Here is a 19,810-nt window from a genome sequence, read left to right on the forward strand (position 1 = left end):
AGAGGACCTTGTGTGTGTATATGCAGCAGAGGACCTTGTGTGTGTGTATATGCAGCAGAGGACCTTGTGTGTGTGTATATGCAGCAGAGGACCTTGTGTGTGTGTATATGCAGCAGAGGACCTTGTGTGTGTGTATATGCAGCAGAGGACCTTGTGTGTGTGTATATGCAGCAGAGGACCTTGTGTGTGTGTATATGCAGCAGAGGACCTTGTGTGTGTGTATATGCAGCAGAGGACCTTGTGTGTGTGTATATGCAGCAGAGGACCTTGTGTGTGTATATGCAGCAGAGGACCTTGTGTGTGTACAGTCGTGGCCAAAAGTTTTGAGAATTACATAAATATTGGAAATTGGAGAAGTTGCTGCTTAAGTTTTTATAATAGCAATTTGCATATACTCCAGAATATTATGAAGAGTGATCAGATGAATTGCATAGTCCTTCTTTGCCATGAAAATGAACTTAATCCCAAAAAAAACTTTCCACTGCATCTCATTGCTGTCATTAAAGGACCTGCTGAGATCATTTCAGTAATAGTCTTGTTAACTCAGGTGAGAATGTTGACGAGCACAAGGCTGGAGATCATTATGTCAGGCTGATTGGGTTAAAATGGCAGACTTGACATGTTAAAAGGAGGGTGATACTTGAAATTATTGTTCTTCAATTTCCTTCAGAGTAGTTATGCCCTCACTGTGCTCCCATAACAGTTATGCCCCCTCACAGTAGTAATGCCCATTGTGCCCCCTTTATAGTAGTAGTGAACTCTGTGCTGAATTCGTAGAAGTAAAGCAGAGGACTGTGTGTGTGTATGCAGCAGAGGACTGTGTGTGTATATGCAGCAGAGGACCGTGTGTGTGTATATGCAGCAGAGGACCGTGTGTGTGTATATGCAGCAGAGGACCGTGTGTGTGTATATGCAGCAGAGGACCGTGTGTGTGTATATGCAGTAGAGGACCGTGTGTGTGTATATGCAGCAGAGGACCGTGTGTGTGTATATGCAGCAGAGGACCGTGTGTGTGTATATGCAGCAGAGGACCGTGTGTGTGTATATGCAGCAGAGGACCGTGTGTGTGTATATGCAGCAGAGGACCGTGTGTGTGTATATGCAGCAGAGGACCGTGTGTGTGTATATGCAGCAGAGGACCTTGTGTGTGTGTATATGCAGCAGAGGACCTTGTGTATATGCAGCAGAGGACCGTGTGTATATGCAGCAGAGGACCGTGTGTATATGCAGCAGAGGACCGTGTGTGTGTATATGCAGCAGAGGACCTTGTGTGTGTATATGCAGCAGAGGACCTTGTGTGTGTACAGTCGTGGCCAAAAGTTTTGAGAATTACATAAATATTGGAAATTGGAGAAGTTGCTGCTTAAGTTTTTATAATAGCAATTTGCATATACTCCAGAATGTTATGAAGAGTGATCAGATGAATTGCATAGTCCTTCTTTGCCATGAAAATGAACTTAATCCCAAAAAAACCTTTCCACTGCATTTCATTGCTGTCATTAAAGGACCTGCTGAGATCACTTCAGTAATAGTCTTGTTAACTCAGGTGAGAATGTTGATGAGCACAAGGCTGGAGATCATTATGTCAGGCTGATTGGGTTAAAATGGCAGACTTGACATGTTAAAAGGAGGGTGATACTTGAAATCTTTGTTCTTCCATTGTTAACCATGGTGACCTGCAAAGAAACGCGTGCAGCCATCATTGCGTTGCATAAAAATGGCTTCACAGGCAAGGATATTGTGGCTACTAAGATTGCACCTCAATCAACAATTTATAGGATCATCAAGAACTTCAAGGAAAGAGGTTCAATTCTTGTTAAGACGGCTTCAGGGCGTCCAAGAAAGTCCAGCAAGCGCCAGGATCGTCTCCTAAAGAGGATTCAGCTGCGGGATCGGAGGACTGTGTCTAGAAAAGTGGGCGTGGCTGGGAAGGGGATGAGCCAGTAGGCAAGAAAGCTGGCTTACATTTAGAACTGGCGGAGGGTCTGCCAAAGTTATGTAGAGGCCTGTGCTTCTTCATAACTTAGGTGGAAACCCCACCAGCTTAGGGGTTTATTAAGACTGATGGCTAAAACTGTGGTTTTAATAAATGTGCCCCTAAGAGTTCATTCACATGACCAAATTTTCGTTCTGCGTCCAGTCTGATTTCCATTTTCTCTCCACATCCATTCGGCGCAGCAGCATATTGTTTGTTTTGCGGACAAGAAAAGGTATTTTTTCCTGCAGAAAGTGCGGAATACCCACTGACCGCAAAGCGGACACTGTTGTGTGAATGCACCCAAAGGTTAACAAGAACTGACCAAAACTATTAATCCCCTCTATACTAGACTCCCAACATTTGTGACCTTGACCCCTCCACTACTTTAAACCACCATGGTAGGTTTAATAAGTAGAATATTTTTTCTATTTTCTGTTGTCCAAACCTAGACTGAGTTTAATAGTCTGAAAAATAGTTTATTTTCAGCCATGAATGTCTTACATGGGAATGACCCTTCAATAACCTAACGATTTGCTATGTTCTAAAACAAAACATCTGAATTTATTCAAATTATTTATTAAAATAAGTTTTCTCTCTTTAGCTTACAGTGTATAATCATAAAGGAGGGCCATGTTACCGGTGCTTATTTCCAGTGCCTCCACCTGCAGAGACTGTGACTAACTGTGCAGATGGTGGTGTTCTTGGCATTGGTAAGTGTATATAAAAATTTTCATTATTTCATATTCTTGTTGAAAATATTTGCTTAATTTCTTAGTTTCTGCGAATATTGTTATTTTTAGATCAGGTTATCTTCCACTTTTTTTTTAAATATAAATCTTTACTACTATTTATTTGAAACAATTTGTAAATGTTTGTTTCAGTACCTGGAATCATGGGCTGCATGCAAGCTTTGGAAGTGTTCAAGCTAGCATCTGGAATGGACTGTATCCTTTACTATAATTTCAGTTGAGTTATATAGCGATTTTAAATATTTTGAAAACTTAAAGGCTATGTACACCATGTACATGCAATTTTTTTTACTATTGCATTGTACTCATTTTGAGCTAAAACTCATTTTTTCAGTTGGTCTTTTTAAAAAAAAAAATTGGGAGCCCTTTTATCTGTAGAGTCTTGAGATTCTCTAGTAGCATTCTGTCTGTTTTCACTCTCTTCCGTCGGGCAGCTCAGCTCCTTATCTCTGACCTCCTAAACAGTCATTATACAGTAGCTTAGTTCTTTTGACCTTTTAGTGATTAAGAGTGTATTTACATCAACAGATTATCTGACCAATTTCTGTCCAATCAGACCAATAGTTGGTGTGTGTAAAATTCCATCTGTCCAATGATTGGTCAGAAAATCTGTCAGATACAGTAATATGTTAGTGTAAATGCACCAGATGAGGGTTATTAGATCGGCACAAAGTAACAGTAGGCTTCACGCAGCTAGACAAACCCTTTGCCCTTTATGAATATTTTTAATAAAGACCGATTGAAAAAAATTATTTTTAGCTCAAAATGAATGAAATGCCGTCATAAAAGAAAATGCCCCCAAAGGTGTATGTAGCCTTAACACTTTCGCTACCAACGGCATACATGTATTGCACTGGAGCGATGGGTAAACATGACGCCCGCCGGCTCGCGCTTGGCCTGTGGGTTTCTACTATTTCAAAGAGCAGAGACCCACAGCTAATGACCGCGACCGGCAATAAGCCCGATCGCGGTCATTAAAACCTTTAGATGCTGTGATCAAGTGTGATCACGGAATCTAAAAGCTCAAAAACCCAGAAGCGGGCTTCTTACCGGCATCCTCAGTGGCCAATGAGGATGACGATAATTGAATTCAATACGCTGGGTCTCTACTCTCTGTAGAGACCCAGCATATTGGAACTGCAATTCTTATTTTGGCCAGGAGATGGCAGGCCAACATAAGAAATGAGCAATTCTGCTCTAGTCATAGATCTATATGAAACTTGATGTTACAGAATAAAAAAATAAAAGTGAATCTTAATCCATAGGAATTTGTTTCCTTTTTGTTTCCCTGTGGGATGCCTAATTTTTTCCTTTTTGCTGACTTTTTATTTTTGTCTATCTTTTGGTTCTCTTATTGGCAAATCTTCGAGGTGATTGAGGGCATGATCCTCTGTGTGTCTGTATCATTTTGTCACTCAGTTCATATTTCTTGTACTTGTTTTATATTATGTTTTGTAAACCCCTTTTATATGTACAGCACCCTGGTATATATTAACATTTAAAATTACTTATAATAATGTGCCTTAAAGGGGTATTTCGGTAAAGGTTCTGAACTACAGGTTGATGCCATGGTAATTTATGAGGAAACAGTGTGTAGCAGAGGAAGAAAACTAGTTTTATAACTACAGAACAGTAAATATGTGAAATTTACATTATATTAGGTAATTATTGATGATGAATTAGTCGAAAACATAAGTTATATTTAACCGGAATATCCCTTTAAATGTCTAAGATTTGAGTACTTATTATATAAACCGATAAGAGAAGTTAGAAAAAGCTTTTCACAGTAATATGTCTCCTTTTTTTTTTTTTTTTTATGGTTCGTCTGTTTTAAGTAGCAATGTGACATGTTATTCAGAGGATCACATGAGTTTTTCTAGTCTTAAAGAGATCATGTGAAGCATTGTTTTCAGTCTTAATGGGATCATATGAGGTTTGTTAACATTCTTGACATACTGTAGCAGGACACTGAAAAGAATTGTGTGCTTAAAGGGGGAGTTTTGAATTCAAAAATAATTTAAGTACTTATGAGCTAACAGATAAAATTCATCCTGGTTGTCTTGGCACATAATGAACATTAAGTGTACCTGCACACCTTGAGTATTACATGTAGATGTTGTGCACCAAATCTGCAGCATAGTACATTTAAAATTTCAGTGCATAAATCGATCTACAGTGTGAGTCTAGAAATCTGCATCATGTTCATTGATTGTTTAGGCTTTTAATGCAGATTCCACCTTTTTTGCAATGCAAATACAGATTTTGTTGCCGAAAACACAGTGAAATATGTAATAAAATCAACATAAAATACACTGCCATGTGCATGTAGCCCAACAGTGTTAAGTGTTCACAGTCACCTCGCTATTCGTTCTTTGACCTGATGTAATGTTTGGCAGCCACCTTACTAGGGGCACGGGGTATTTGAACTGAATAATTTGGCTAACATTTATCTAATATATATGACCATCTTTGATCCTTTTGTTTGGAAAAGATTTTCACACTGGAAGCAGGTTTTATAACTTGTGATACAGAAATCCATGTACTCCTTAACTGTTTACTTTAGCATCTTTTAGTGGTATTATGCTCATGTTTGATGCTCTAGATGGGCATTTTCGCAACATAAGGATTCGTGGCAAAAAATCTGACTGTGCAGTTTGCGGCACTAATTCGGAACTACAAATCCTTAGGGACTATGAGGCTTTCTGTGGTTCGTCGGCTTCAGATAAGGTTCTTAAAATCACCTTATTTTGCATAATTGCAGTCTAAACTTTTTTCCACTATATTAACTGCTTTTTGTTTTCCAGTGCAGAATATTAACATTATTGTCTGGTGAAGAAAGGCTAACTGTTCAGGTAAGAAACCCAGGAATTACTATAATGAAATAATCAGTATTCAGTTACTTTCCTCATTGCTCTACTGTAACTTATTCTAAGGTCTGTCTTTAAAAAACAAAACAAAAAAAGAAACCTTATACTATCTCATAATGACCAAAAAACTGACAAACACATGTGTCCCAAGTGGAGATGAGTGAATCTGTTTGTCTTATTAGTAAGAGTTCTTCACCTGTGAGGAGTTGTCCCCCTGCGGCTTGATTGATAGGGCTGGACATCTCACCCTTTCCTGACAATCTCACTCCTGCACTGCTGCCCTGAGTAGTGCTGCAAGTTTGCAGAAGTTCTCCTTCTGCTATCGTAGCGGCGCATGAACAGTTGCTGTTTCGGAAGCAGAAGTATAGCTTCTGTACTTCTGCCAGTACTCGGAGCAGCCGCACAGGTGAAAGATTAACAGGGTCAGGTAAGATGAAGAACATCTCTAGTGCCAGGGCTTCAACCATTTTCTTTCTTTTTTCTTCTGTCTGCAAAATCTTCAGTTTCTTTGTGTCAGGACCTTCCCCTCTGTCTGAATTAAAACACATATAATGTACAGTCCACCCTTTGCCTCTCCAAACTGTTTTAATGGTCTTAATGACCAAGCCCTATTTTTCAAATCTGACATGTCTCACGTTATGTGGTAATAACTTTGGAATGTGTTTGCTTATCGAAGCCATTCTAAAATTGTTTTCTCGTGACAGATTGTACTTCATGTTAGTACTAAATTTGAGTTGATCTGTTTTACCTTTATTTATAAAAAGATCCAAAATGTACAGAAAATTTGATAAAAGTTAGCAATTTTTGAAATGTGAATTTTCCTGACGCCTCCACAACGGCACTACGTGGAGGATTACCCCACCTTCTTCAGAGACAGGAAACAGCTTTCGAGCCCAGCCAATAAAGGGCCCCCTCCCTCTTACCTTGTCAGTTGTTTCCTGTCCCTCAGAAGGTCGGGATCTCGAGCACCAGCATTATTCCGCGCGGCCTTTGGTTTGTTGTCCCGGCGCTGCCGGAGCGCCGTCGCAAGGGAGAGGATCGCGGGACCCGGCAGTTTGGTCCTTCCTTCCCTTGGTGAAACGCCAGCTGCGCTGGTCACCCCGGGCTCTTCTCCGCGTTCTATGGGAACCGGCGTCTCTGTGCGGCCTGGGAACGCCCCCATATTCCTTCCATAGCTGCGGCGCTTGCCTCTGTGACGCGGAGGATCGCGTCATCAGAAGGGGCCGGCGTGACGCATGGGAGGGGGCGGAGCTTAATACATAAGGCGGAAGTACAAGCAGTCGGCGTTCTACCCAGATATTCTGGTCCTGCAGCTCAAGTGCTTTACGAACGACGAACGAACCGACGATGCAAGCTGAAGATGACTCTCCCAAAAAGCCCACAGATTCCTCCAGGCCTTCTAGCCCGGTAAGCCTCCTCCCTACTTCATGTATGATGGGTATTTGTTTGTCAAAACACTTGTATGTACTTGCACCCGGTTTTCTTCTGGTTGTGGTTCCTAAAAAAAAAAAGGGAGATAGATAAATCTATTCTTGCTGTTTGTGTCTCCTAGGGAAGAGATTCTTCTAAAAAGGAGCTATCCATCAGAAGAAAATGTACTATGTGCAAGAAAACACTTTCTGGCTCTCATAAAAAATCTTTATGCCAAAAATGGTCTCAGAGGAAACCCCTTCCTTGGTGAAGACTCTGAGAAATATCATTAAAGAAGAAGTAGGGTCAGCGGTAGAAGCAAAGCTATCTGCCATACAGCCCAGACCTTCTACTTCTAGCACCACCATTATGGAGCAAGATGAAGGAGAAATTTCATCCGGTCCAGACTCTGATATTTCGGAAGACACCTATGGTCGACCCATGTGTTCTATAGAAGAGACAGAAGTCTTGATAAAAAATATCAGAGCTACGATTAATCTGGAAGAAGCTAAAGAGACGCTATCTGTGCAAGATCAGATGTTCGCAGCTCTAGGAGACAAGAAAAAACGTGTTTTTCCTGTCCACGCTAATATTAAGTCCTTAATCCAAAACGAATGGAAAGACCCTGAAAAGAGGCAATCAGCCTCTAAAATTTTCAAAAGAAAATATCCATTTGGGGAAGAGGACTCGGGATAAAACGCCTAAGGTGGATGCCCCCGTGGCAAGAATTTCTAAAAAATCTGCCCTACCCTTTGAAGACCTGGGACTTCTTAAGGATCCCATGGATAAAAAATGTGAAAGTCTCCTAAAAAAGACATGGAAATCCTCCACCGCGGTATTGAGACCAGGTATTTCTGCAACCTACACTGCCAGAACCCTGTCTCTGTGGTTGGGACAATTAGAGGAGCATATTGAATCCGGCACGCCTAGAGAAGACTTCCTTGCTTCAATCCCTATACTGAAACAGGCTGCAAATTTTATCGCTGATGCCTCAGTAGATATAGTAAAATTATCGGCCAGAACAGCCGCCTTATCAAACGCTTCACGAAGAGCTATTTGGTTGCGTACCTGGTCAGGTGATACGGCGTCAAAGAATAAACTTTGTTCTCTACTGTGTGAAGGAGACAGAGTTTTTGGCACGGCTCTGGATGACATCCTCGAAAAAGCTTCGGATAGGAAAAAGGGCTTTCCCACTGAATCAAAGTTTTTTTTACAAAAGACGTTCCTTTCGGCCCCAGAAACGTGGTAGATTTGACCAAAAAAAGAAAGATTCAGGACAATCTTGGCAGTCTACCAGAGGGAAAGGGAGAGGGTTCTTGTTTAACCCCGACAAGTCCACCCGCACATCCTCCCAATGACGCCAGAGGGGCCGTAGGGGGAAGACTCAGGTTTTTCCACTCTGCCTGGGAGAACATTCAAGCTTGCCCCTGGGTACTAGAGGGGATAGAAAATGGATTCAGTCTGGAATTCAATCTTTATCCCCCAAACCGATATATAGAAAAGATAAAACTAAAAGCGGAGAATCAAGAGGCTATGGACCTACAGATATCGCTCCTGCTGGAGAAGAGGGCCATCGTTCCTGTACCAGTGGAAGAACAAAAGGAAGGGTTTTATTCACCGATTTTTCTGATAAAAAAAAACGAACAGCTCCTTCAGAGCAATTATAAATTTGAAAGCCCTAAACAAGTACATAGCGTACAAAAGGTTCAAGATGGAGTCAATAAAGTCCGTGACCAACCACCTTCAGAAAGACTGTTTCATGGTAACATTAGACCTGGCAGACGCCTATTACCATGTTCCAATCCGAGAGAAAGACCAGAAAAGTTTTTGAGGACGGCAGTATGGTTCAAAGGATCCCTATGTCACTACCAGTTCCAGGTTCTTCCATTTGGCCTCAGTTCAGCTCCAAGACTATTCACAAAGGTCATGACGGAAGTGGCAAAACATTTTCATCTGGCAGGGATCCTATTGATCCCATACTTGGACGATTTTTTGATTGCAGCTCCATCGAAAAACCTCTTGTTTTATCATCTTCAGATTATACAAAAGACCCTGACCAACCTAGGATGGATGATCAACAAAGAAAAATCATGTCTAATTCCCTCAAAAAGAATGACATTTTTGGGAGTTCTACTGGACTCAATACTGATGTCTTCCTTCCAGAGCAAAAACAGGACACCTTGATTTCCAGCATCAAGAATTTCCGGAGACAAGAGCGTCCCTCTCTCTCTGGAAAATAATGACAATCCTGGGTCTTATGACTTCAACAATTTCATTGGTAAAATGGGCCCAGCACCATACAAGAGAGCTCCAGTTCTTTCTTTTGGAGAGCTGGGACAAAAAACAAACTTCCTTAAACAAAAGAATAAAAATTCCATCTCGTGTAAAGACATCCTTGTCTTGGTGGATGAATCGAACAAATCTTTCCCGAGGCGTGGCCTGGAAACCGACAAATCAAGTCGTCATCACTACGGATGCCAGCCAACATGGGTGGGGAGCCCACATGGGAAAACGGTTGCAGCAGGGTCTATGGGATTTTCACCTACGACAAGCCTCATCAAACTTGAGAGAGCTGACCGCAGTATGGGAAGCCCTAAAAGCCTTTGCCCCTTTCATCCTCCTGAAGAATGTAAAGATCCTATCAGACAATTCAACGACTGTAGCCTACCTGAACAAGCAGGGGGGAACAAGGAGTCGCTCCCTTTCTTTGGTGACAGGGAAAATCCTAAGATGGGCAGAGAAAAACCTACTGTCTCTATCCGCAACCCATGTGAGGGGAAAAGAAAATCAAGTGGCGGACTTCCTCAGCAGAGACCGACTAAGGGCAGGAGAATGGAATCTGAACAAACAGGTTTTCAAGCAAATCTGTTCCAGATGGGGCACTCCAAGTCTCGACCTGTTTGCCACAAGGAAAAACACACAGGTCAGGGACTTTTTCTCCCTCTCAGTCCTAGATTGCCCCTTGAGTGTGGACGCCTTGTCAACACCTTGGCCCCAGCAACTACTCTATGCCTTTCCCCCTTTCCCCTGATACAAAGGGTATTAGGCAAGATCATGGAGGAAAATGCCCAGATCATACTGATAACTCCGTTCTGGCCCAGAAGATCATGGTTCCCAGTCCTAAAGAACCTTGCAGAAGACTTTTGGATCCTCCCTCCCCAACCGGATCTATTGTCTCAGGGCCCAGTTGTTCATCCCAGAGTCACCCAGCTTCACTTAACAGCCTGGAGGCTGAAAGGAGTATACTAAGAGGGAAAGGTTTTTCAGAAGCAGTAATATCCACCCTTTTGCAAAGTAGAAAACCTGTTACATCAAGAATATATCTGAGAGCTTGGGAAGCCTTTCTGAGGTTTAGTGGCGGTAAATATGACCCTTCCGGAGAACTTCAGGTGGCGCTAATCCTGGACTTCTTTCAAGCAGGACTAGATAAGGGACTATCTGTAAGTACCCTAAAGGTCCAGGTAGCAGCTTTAAGTGCATTTTTAAATACCAAGATATCAGACATAAATGTTATCAAAAGGTTCCTTACGGGGGCAAGTAGAATCCGCCCAAAATTAAGATCTTCAGTTACGCCCTGGGATTTAAATCTGGTACTATCCAGATTAATGTATCGACCCTTTGAACCTATAGCTGAAATCCCCTTGAGAACATTAGCCATCACCACAGCAAGAAGAGTAGGGGAGATTCAGGCCTTTTCCATCCTACCTCCTTATCTTAGGATTCTAGAGGATAGAATCATATTGAAACATGCTCCTGAATTTCTGCCTAAAGTTGTAACAAAGTTCCACTGTCAACAGGAAGTTACTCTTCCCTCCTTCTGTTCCCAGGCGTCCTCGGAGATGGAAAGACTATTTCATAACCTAGACATTAGGAGATGCATCCTACAATATATGGAGGCCACAAAAGATCTAAGGAAATCAAGCCAGCTACTTGTGCAATATCTGGGTCTACATCGTGGACAGGCAGTTAGCAAGACTTCCATCTCAAGATGGATCAAGGCCTGCATTATCCTAGCCTATGAAACAGAAGGGCTAGCCCCTCCACCCTTGTTGAGAGCCCACTCCACCAGGGAATTGGCCACATCCTGGGCTGAAGGGCCCTCGGCCTTGATATAAGAAATATGTCGGGCAGCCACATGGTCCAATCCTGGCACCTTTTTTAAACATTACAGATTGGACGTCTCTACAAATAGAGACTTGTCCTTTGGACGCAAAGTCCTGTCGGCAGTTGTCCCACCCTGATCATGTCTTCTATATTATTCCTCCACGTAGTGCCGTTGTGGAGGCGTCAGGAAAAGATAATAATTACTTTTACCGGTAATTGGATTTTCCTTTAGCCTCCACAACGGCACGAGGAATCCCCCCCCCCCCCCAAAAAAAAAAGAGGGGATAATTTCGAATATTTAACATTTTCATTTCTGTTACGCTCAGGAGAATTAATCCTGACCTCGTATGTTGAACGATATTGTTATTGATATTATTTACTTCATTAAAATTGAATTGTTGAATCTATCTTTGAGTACTAGGTTACTAACTGACAAGGTAAGAGGGAGGGGGCCCTTTATTGGCTGGGCTTGAAAGCTGTTTCCTGTCCCTGAAGAAGGCGGGATAATCCTCCACGTAGTGCCGTTGTGGAGGCTAAAGGAAAATCCAATTACCGGTAAGAGTAATTATTATCTTTCACTGCTTTTAAGACGGAAAGCGATACCTAATAAAATAGTCATTATTTTAAATTCCCCATATGTCTACTTCATGTTTGCATTATTTTGTAAATGTCATTTTATTTTATTAGGACATTAGAAAGCTTAGAATTTTAGAAGCAATTTTTTAAAATGTGAAGACATTTTTTTAAACTGACTTTAACCCCTTAAGAACCCATGACGTATATGTACGTCATCTCTGGCCGGGACTTAAGAACCAGAGAAGTACATGTACGTCATAGTGATCGGGCGGGTGCAGGAGCTGCGCCCGCCAATCAGCAGGGGTCCGTAAATCACAGATGCCGGAGCATTAACCCCTGCACAGCCGCTGTCAGCGATGTCCATGCAGCGAGGAAGCAACTATCGGGTCCCCGCGCTGCTGTGACGGGGACCCGATGGCATGGAAATCAGCACGATGCCTTCCTTAGGCATCGTGGCTGCCTTCTGGGAGAGCCTGTGAGATCCAGCCCCCTGGATCTCCGAGGCAGGAAGGCTGTAAGTGTATTACAGTGTGTAATACACTTACAGCCAGTGCATCACAATACAGAAGTATTGTGAGGCATTGTAAAGGGGATCAGACCCCCAAAAGTTGAAGTCTCAGAGTGGGACAAAAAATAAAGTGGAAAAAAAGTAAAAAAAATAAAGTTTTCCCCCAAAAAATATTTAAAAGTTTCAAGTAAAAAAAAAAAATATCCTTTTGCCAATATAAAGGGGAAAAAATTGGAAAAAAAAGGGGAAAAAAAAGAAAAGTAGACATATTAGGTATCGCCGTGTCCATATCGACTGGCTCTATAAAAAATATCACATGACCTAACCCTTCAGGTGAACACCATAAAAAAAATTAAAACTTTGCTAAATAAACAATTTTCTTTGTCATCTTACATCACTAAAAGTGCAACACCAAGTGATCAAAAAGGCGTATACCCCCCAAAATAGTACTACTCTAACAGTTACCTCATCCCGCAAAAAATGAGCCCCTAAGACAATCGCCCAAAAAAAAATATATATATATATGGTTCAGAAACAGTTTTTTTTGTTTCAAAAATGCTGTTATTGTGTAAAACTTAAGTAAATAAAAAAAAGTATACATATTAGGTATTGCCGCGTCTGTAACAACCTGCTCTATAAAAATACCACATAACCTAACCCCTCAGGTCACCACCGTAAAAAATAACAACGGTGTCAAAAAAGGCATTTAACCCCTCAGGTCACCACCGTAAAAAATAACAACGGTGTCAAAAAAGGCATTTTTTGCCACCTTACATCACAAAAAGTGTAATAGCAAGCGATCAAAAAGTCATTTGCACCCCAAAATAGTGCCAATTAAACCGTCATCTCATCCCGCAAAAATGATAACCTACCTAAGACAATCGCCCAAAAAATAAAAAAACTATGGCTCTCAGACTATGGAGACACTAAAACATGATTTTTTTTTGTTAAAAAAATGATATTATGTAAAACTTAAATAAAAAAAAGTAGACATATTAGGTATAAACGCATCCGTAATGACCTGCTCTATAAAAATATCACATGACCTAACCCCTCAGGTGAATACCGTTAAAAAAAAAAAGCCATTTTTTGTCTCCTTACATCACAAAAAGTGTGATAGCAAGCGATCAAAAAGTCATATGCATCCTATAATAGTACCAATCAAACCGTCATCTCATCCTGAAAAAAATGTGCCCCTACACAAGACAATCACCCAAAAAATAAAAAATTAACTACGGCTTTCAGAATGTGGAGACACAAAAAAAATAATAATAATTTAAACAATGCTTTGTTATGTAAAACTGAAACAAACAAAAAAATTTGTCATATTTGTTATTGTCGCGTCCGTAACAACCTGCTCTATAAAAATACCACATGATCTAACCTGTCAGATGAATGTTGTAAATAATAAAAAAAGGTGCCAAAACAGCTATTTTTTGTTAACTTGCCTCACAAAAAGTGTAATATATAGCAACCAAAAATCATATGTACCCTAAAATAGTACCAACAAAACTGCCACCTTATCCCGTAGTTTCCAAAATGGAGTCACTTTTTTTTTTTTTATTCTACTCTAGGGGTGCATCAGGGGGGCTTCAAATGGGACAAAAAACCAGTCCAGCAAAATCTGCCTTCCAAAAACCATATGACGTTCCTTTCTTTCTGCGCAATGCCGTGTGCCCGTAGAGCAGTTTACGACCACATATGGGGTGTTTCTGTAGGGGTGTTTCTGTAAACTACAGAATCAGGGCAATAAATATAGATTTTTTTTGGGCTGTTAACCCTTGCTTTGTTAGTGGAATTTTTTTTATTAAAATGGAAAAAAAGTAAAATTTAAAGGGATTCTGTCATCAGAATTTAGGCCTATAACCTAAACATATGGCGAGGTCCCTAATAATATACTGAATCCTAAAAGTGACCTTATCAATTGCGCCTGTGGCTCTATAATCATATAAAACAGGTTTATATCACCTGTTACTCACGTCATAAATGTGTCCAAGGGGACGTCTCATGATCCAGGGTGCCCGGCTGCAGCCATCTCATTTCGGTGCCCAGCGCCGCCTTCTGAATTTAAATCCCCGCCCTCCCTTTCATTAGAGCCGCCTACCTTAGTTCATCGCCGCCTCTCTAACGACCGCTCTCCTCAGCCAGATCCCACGTGTGCACACTAGGTATAACCTGGTGCGGACTCCTGGCAGCGGCCTCGTTAAGCGAAGTGCGCATGCGCCGGCCGGCGCACTTCGCTCGAACCTGCCTTCACAGCCCTATTACAGCCATCCAACCTCCTACAGCCGCACGGGCGCGTCAGGTTATACCTAGTGTGCACGTGCGGGATCTGGCTGAGGAGAGCGGACGTTAGAGAGGCGGCGATGAACTGAGGTAGGCGGCTCTAATGAAAGGGAGGGTGGGGATTTAAATTCAGAAGGCGGCGATTTCAATTCAGAAGGCGGCGCTGGGCACCGAAACGAGATGGCTGCAGCCGGGCACCCTGCATCATGAGACATCCCCTTGGACACATTTATGACGTGAGTAACAGGTGATATAAACCTGTTTTATATGATTATAGAGCCACAGGTGCAATTGATAAGGTCACTTTAGAGCTCTATCAGTGAGCGATATAAGTCAACAAGCGTTTCAAAGAATTTAGAAACATTCGGCTGTAAAAATGTAAAAAAAAAAATTACAATTAAAAGGTTGCTTTAGTCACAAATTTTACATTTTCACAAGGTGTAACAGGAGAAAATAAATGCCACTTTGCCAATGGCAATTTGTTATGCATTTTTCCTGAATACAGCAACATTCCTACTGTTTGGTTTGGGGACATGGCAGCATTCAGAAGGGAAGGAGCCATTTCTGGATTTTCTAACAAGGGTATCTTTTTTTTTTTCTCTCTCTCTCTCTTGACTGATGTCTGTGAGGGCTAATTTTTTTAGGTTACATTTGACTTTTTCAATCACTTTTTATTTCTTTTTTTGGGAGGTGAGGTGTGCAAAAACTGCATTTCCCCGGCTCCTCCTCAACGGCACTGACAGGAGGATGTCCCCGCACCCTGGAGAGGAAACAACACTGGAGCTCCAGATTAAAAAGGCCTTCTCTCCTTACCTAAGCCAGTGTTTCCTGTCCACGGACAGAGCGGATGCTCCTGCTAGGACTATGAAGACTACCACACAGCAATACTGTTTTCCCAGGATTAGGAGTGCCGTTGCAGAGGTCGGAGGTTCCGGGGATGCCTTGTCTCCCTTTTCAGACCTTTGACATAAGCCCTTCTGTTGAAGATAGCCCCAGGCTTCTTAGGTCCCTTGCAGACGAGTGTTGGTCACGCTGCGAGTCCGCAGCGCAGCACCCAGCCTAAACTCGCAGCGCTGCCAGGGGTCACATATCATTAGAGTTGTTGCGATACCAAATTTTTTATTCTATTCCGATACCATAAAAAAGTATTGCGATACTCGATACCACGGGAAAAAATAAACCAAAAAAGCCACGTGCATTCTGCATTTTAACAAATAATGAATCGCGCAGTTTTTATTTATTTTTATTGTTCCGGCGTTCACCGCATAGATTTTTTTTTTTTTTTTAATAGTTTGGACTTTTCGGTTGTGGCGATATGTGATATATTTATTTATTGTTTATATATTTTATATGTGAAATTGGGGAAGGGGGTGATTCATACTTAATATTTTGGTGAGGTTTCTTTTACACTTTTTATTTAATAACTATTTTCCCCCTTAGGGGCTAGAACCTGGGATCTTTTCATCCCTTGTCCTATTCACCCTGATAGAGCTCTATCAGGGTGAATAGGACCTCACACTGTCCCTGCTGCCCTGTGCTTTGTGCACACAGCAGCAGGGAGCTGACTATGGCAGCCAGGGCTTCAGGAGCGTCCTGGCTGCCATGGTAACTGATCGGAGCCCCAGGATTACGCTGCTGGGGCTCCGATCAGAAGCTGCCACCAATGAGACGGGGAGAGGAGACCCTGTGGCCACTGCCACCAATGAGGAGAGCAGGGGACCCTGTGGCCACTGCCACCAATGATTTTAATACTGGGGAGGGTTGAGGGGGGGAGGGGGCACTGTGCCACCAATGATTTTAACCCCGTCCTAACTTTAAATCGCGATGGCGGCGGGGGTTAATCGCAACAGGATGTCCGCTGAAATCATTCAGCGGGCATCCTGTCATAATGCTGTGTCGGCGATCACCGCAAACCGCAGGTCAATTCAGACCTGCGGTTTGCTGCTTTTACCTTATCCGGCGGGCGGCGGTGCCATCGGGTCCCCATGCAGCTGTAGGGGGGACCCGATGGCATGGAAAGCAGCGCGATGTCTAAGGAAGGCATTGCGCTGCCTTCCGGTGACGAGCCTGTGAGATCCAGCCCCCTGGATCTCACAGGCCGGAAGCTGTATGAGAAATACACACAGTATTACTCATACAGCCAATGCATTCCAATACAGAAGTATTGGAATGCATTGGAAAAGGGATTAGACCCCCAAAAGTTGAAGTCTCAAAGTGGGACAAAAAATTAAGTACAAATAAAGCTGAAAAAATAAAGTTTTCCCCCCCAAAAAATTTAAAGTTTCAAGTAAAAATAAACAAAAACGTTATTTTCCCCAAATAAAGTTAAAAATTTTTTGTAAAAAATAGGGGGAGGGGGGAGTATACATATTAAGTATCGCCGCGTCCGTATCGACTGGCTCTATAAACATATCACATGACCTAACCCCTCAGATGAACACCATAAAAAATAAAAACTGTGCTAAATAAACCATTTTTTGTCACCTTACATCACAAAAAGTGTAATAGCAAGCGATCAAAAAGTCATATGCACCCCAAAATAGTGCCAATAAAACCATCATCTCATCCCGCAAAAATCATACCCTACCCAAAGTAATCGCCCAAAAACTGAAAAAATGATGGCTCTCAGACTATGGATACACTAAAACATGATTTTTTTTTTGCTTCAAAAATGAAATCGTTGTGTAAAACTTACATAAATAAAAAAAAAAGTATACATATTAGGTATCTTAGCATCCGTAATAACTTTCTCTGTAAAAATATCACATGACCTAACCCTTCAGGTGAATATCGTAAAAAAAAAAACGGTGTAAAAAAAGCTATTTCTTGTTACCTTGCCTCAAAAAGTGTAATATAGAGCAACCAAAAATATATACCCTAAACTAGTACCAACGAAACTGCCACCCTATCCCGTAGTTTATAAAATGGGGTCACTTTTTTGGAGTTTCTACTCTAGGGGTGCATCAGGGGGGCTTCAAATGGGACATGGTGTCAAAAAAACAGTCCAGCAAAATCTGCCTTCCAAAAACCGTATGGCATTCCTTTCGTCTGCACCCCCTGCCGCGACCACATATGGGGTGTTTCTGTAAACTACAGAATCAGGGCCATAAATATTGAGTTTGGTTTGGCTGTTAACACTTGCTTTGTTACTGGGAAAAATTGATTAAAATGGAAAATTTGGCAAAAAATTTAAATTCTGAAATTTCATCTCCATTTGCCAATAACTCTTGTTGAACACCTAATGGGTTAACGACATTTGTAAAAATCTGTTTTGAATACCTTGAGGGGTGTAGTTTCTTAGATTAGGTCATTTTTATGGAGTTTCTACTCTAGGGGTGCATCAGGGGGGCTTCAAATGGGACGTGGTGTCAAAAAAAACAGTCCAGCAAAACCTGCCTTCCAAAAACCGCATGGCATTCCTTTCCTTCTGCGCCCTGCCATGTGCCCGTACAGCGGTTTACAACCGCATATGGGGTGTTTCTGTAAACTACAGAATCAGGGCCATAAATATTGAGTTTGGTTTGGCTGTTAACCCTTGCTTTGTAACTGGAGAAATATTATTTAAATGGAAAATCTGCCAAAAAAGTGAAATTTTGAAATTGTATCTCTTTTTCATTAATTCTTGTGGAACACCTAAAGGGTTAACGACGTTTGTAAAATCAGTTTTGAATACCTTGAGTGGTGTAGTTTCTAGAATGGGGTCATTTTTGGGTGGTTTCTATTATGTACGCCCCGCAAAGTGACCAGACCTGAACTGGTCCCTAAAAATTTCGTTTTTGAAAATTTCTGAAAAATTTCAAGATTTGCTTCTAAACTTCTAAGCCTTGTAACATCCCCAAAAAATAAAATATCATTCCCAAAATGATCCAAACATGAAGAAGACATATGGGGAATGTAAAGTAATAACTATTTTTTTGAGGTATTACTATGTATTATAAAAGTAGAGAAATTGAAACTTGGAAATTTGCAATTTTTAACAAATTTTTGGTAAATTTGGTATTTTTTTATAAATAAAAATGATATTTTTTACTTTATTTTACCAGTGTCATGAAGTACAATATGTGACGAAAAAACTATCTCAGAATGGCCTGGATAAGTCAAAGCGTTTTAAAGTTATCAGCACTTAGTGACACTGGTCAGATTTGCAAAAAATGGCCAAGTCCTTAATTAAGGTTAATGGAGGGGGTGGCGCACTGCGCCACCAATGATAATTACCCCTTAATACAGGAGGCGGGTACTGGAAGCAGATCAGCGGCAGTTAACCCCTCAGGTGCCGCACCTGAGGGGTTAACTGCCGCTGATCGCAGCTTCCTGTCAGAGGCAGGGTGCCGGCTATGCGATTCTGCTGCCGGCACCTGCTTCCTGTATTATGTATTAAAGACAAACTTATATGGGTCCAGACTTTAAGTATTAGGCTACACAGTGCGGCGCCCAGAGATGTCCCAGCACTTACTATTATTCGTGGGCGCCGCTCCGTTCGCCCGCCGTGCCCCATTTCTGTCTCCTGCTCCGTATAGTAATTACTATCGGAGCAATGGAGAGGAGACATTAGCTTCTCTCCTGGAGGTTCCTTCTCCCTGCGCTGCGCTGCAATTGGCCAGCGCTACAGCCAGGGAGAAGGAACACCCACTAGAGAAGCTGATGTCTCCTCCCCAGTGCTCCGATAGTAATTACCATACGGAGCAGGAGACAGTAATGGAGCACAGCGGACGAACGGAGTGGCGCCCAGAAATAATAGTAAGTGCTGGGACATCTCTGGGCGCCGTTCTATGTAGCCTAATACTTAAAGTCTGGACCCAGGAAAAAAACTATAATTGGTGGCGCAGTGCGCCCGCCCCTCTCTCCTCATTGGTGGCAGCAGCAGCACAGGGGGAGGGAGAGACTGCTTCCTTCTCCCTTGTGCTGCTGAGGGAACATGAGCGCGCTGAGAGCAAAGATACTAGACTGCGCAGCAGTGCAGGCCAGTATTGAAAAAATGGAAATTGGGTATCGAAATTTCGATACCTGCAACAAGCCTACATAGCATTATATTGATTTATGATGCAATGTAACCCTTACATTATGCCAGTGTTATCCAATACATTCCAGAACTGTAAGGGTTACATAGCATCATAAATCAATATAATGCTATGTGACCCCCGGCAGCGCTGGGAGTTCAGGACGGGTGCTGTGCTGCGGACTCACAGCATGACCAACACTTGTCTGCAAGGGCCCTTACCCTTTCTTGTCCAGTGGTGTTTTTCCCTGCTGCAGCATGTTGACTCCTCAGGAGGATGCGGCCCACAAGCCTGGTAAGCCTCCTCTTCTGTAAGCTTGTGCAGATATTATCTTG

At 42.0% G+C, this 19,810-nt stretch overlaps 1 protein-coding gene across 1 annotated transcript in view; it reads left to right on the forward strand.

The window, feature by feature from the left end:
* The window catches only part of MOCS3 (molybdenum cofactor synthesis 3), a 482,262-nt gene that overhangs the window by 441,104 nt on the left and 21,348 nt on the right, over positions 1-19,810 (forward strand). Inside the window, exons 7-10 of the mRNA XM_040429301.1 lie at positions 2,580-2,688; positions 2,860-2,922; positions 5,291-5,454; positions 5,532-5,579. Of these exons, the coding sequence (XP_040285235.1) occupies positions 2,580-2,688; positions 2,860-2,922; positions 5,291-5,454; positions 5,532-5,579 (384 nt within the window). The remainder of the gene's footprint in view (positions 1-2,579; positions 2,689-2,859; positions 2,923-5,290; positions 5,455-5,531; positions 5,580-19,810) is intronic.

Source organism: Bufo bufo, chromosome 4, assembly GCF_905171765.1.
Source record: "Bufo bufo chromosome 4, aBufBuf1.1, whole genome shotgun sequence".
Classification (NCBI taxonomy): Eukaryota; Metazoa; Chordata; class Amphibia; order Anura; family Bufonidae; genus Bufo; species Bufo bufo.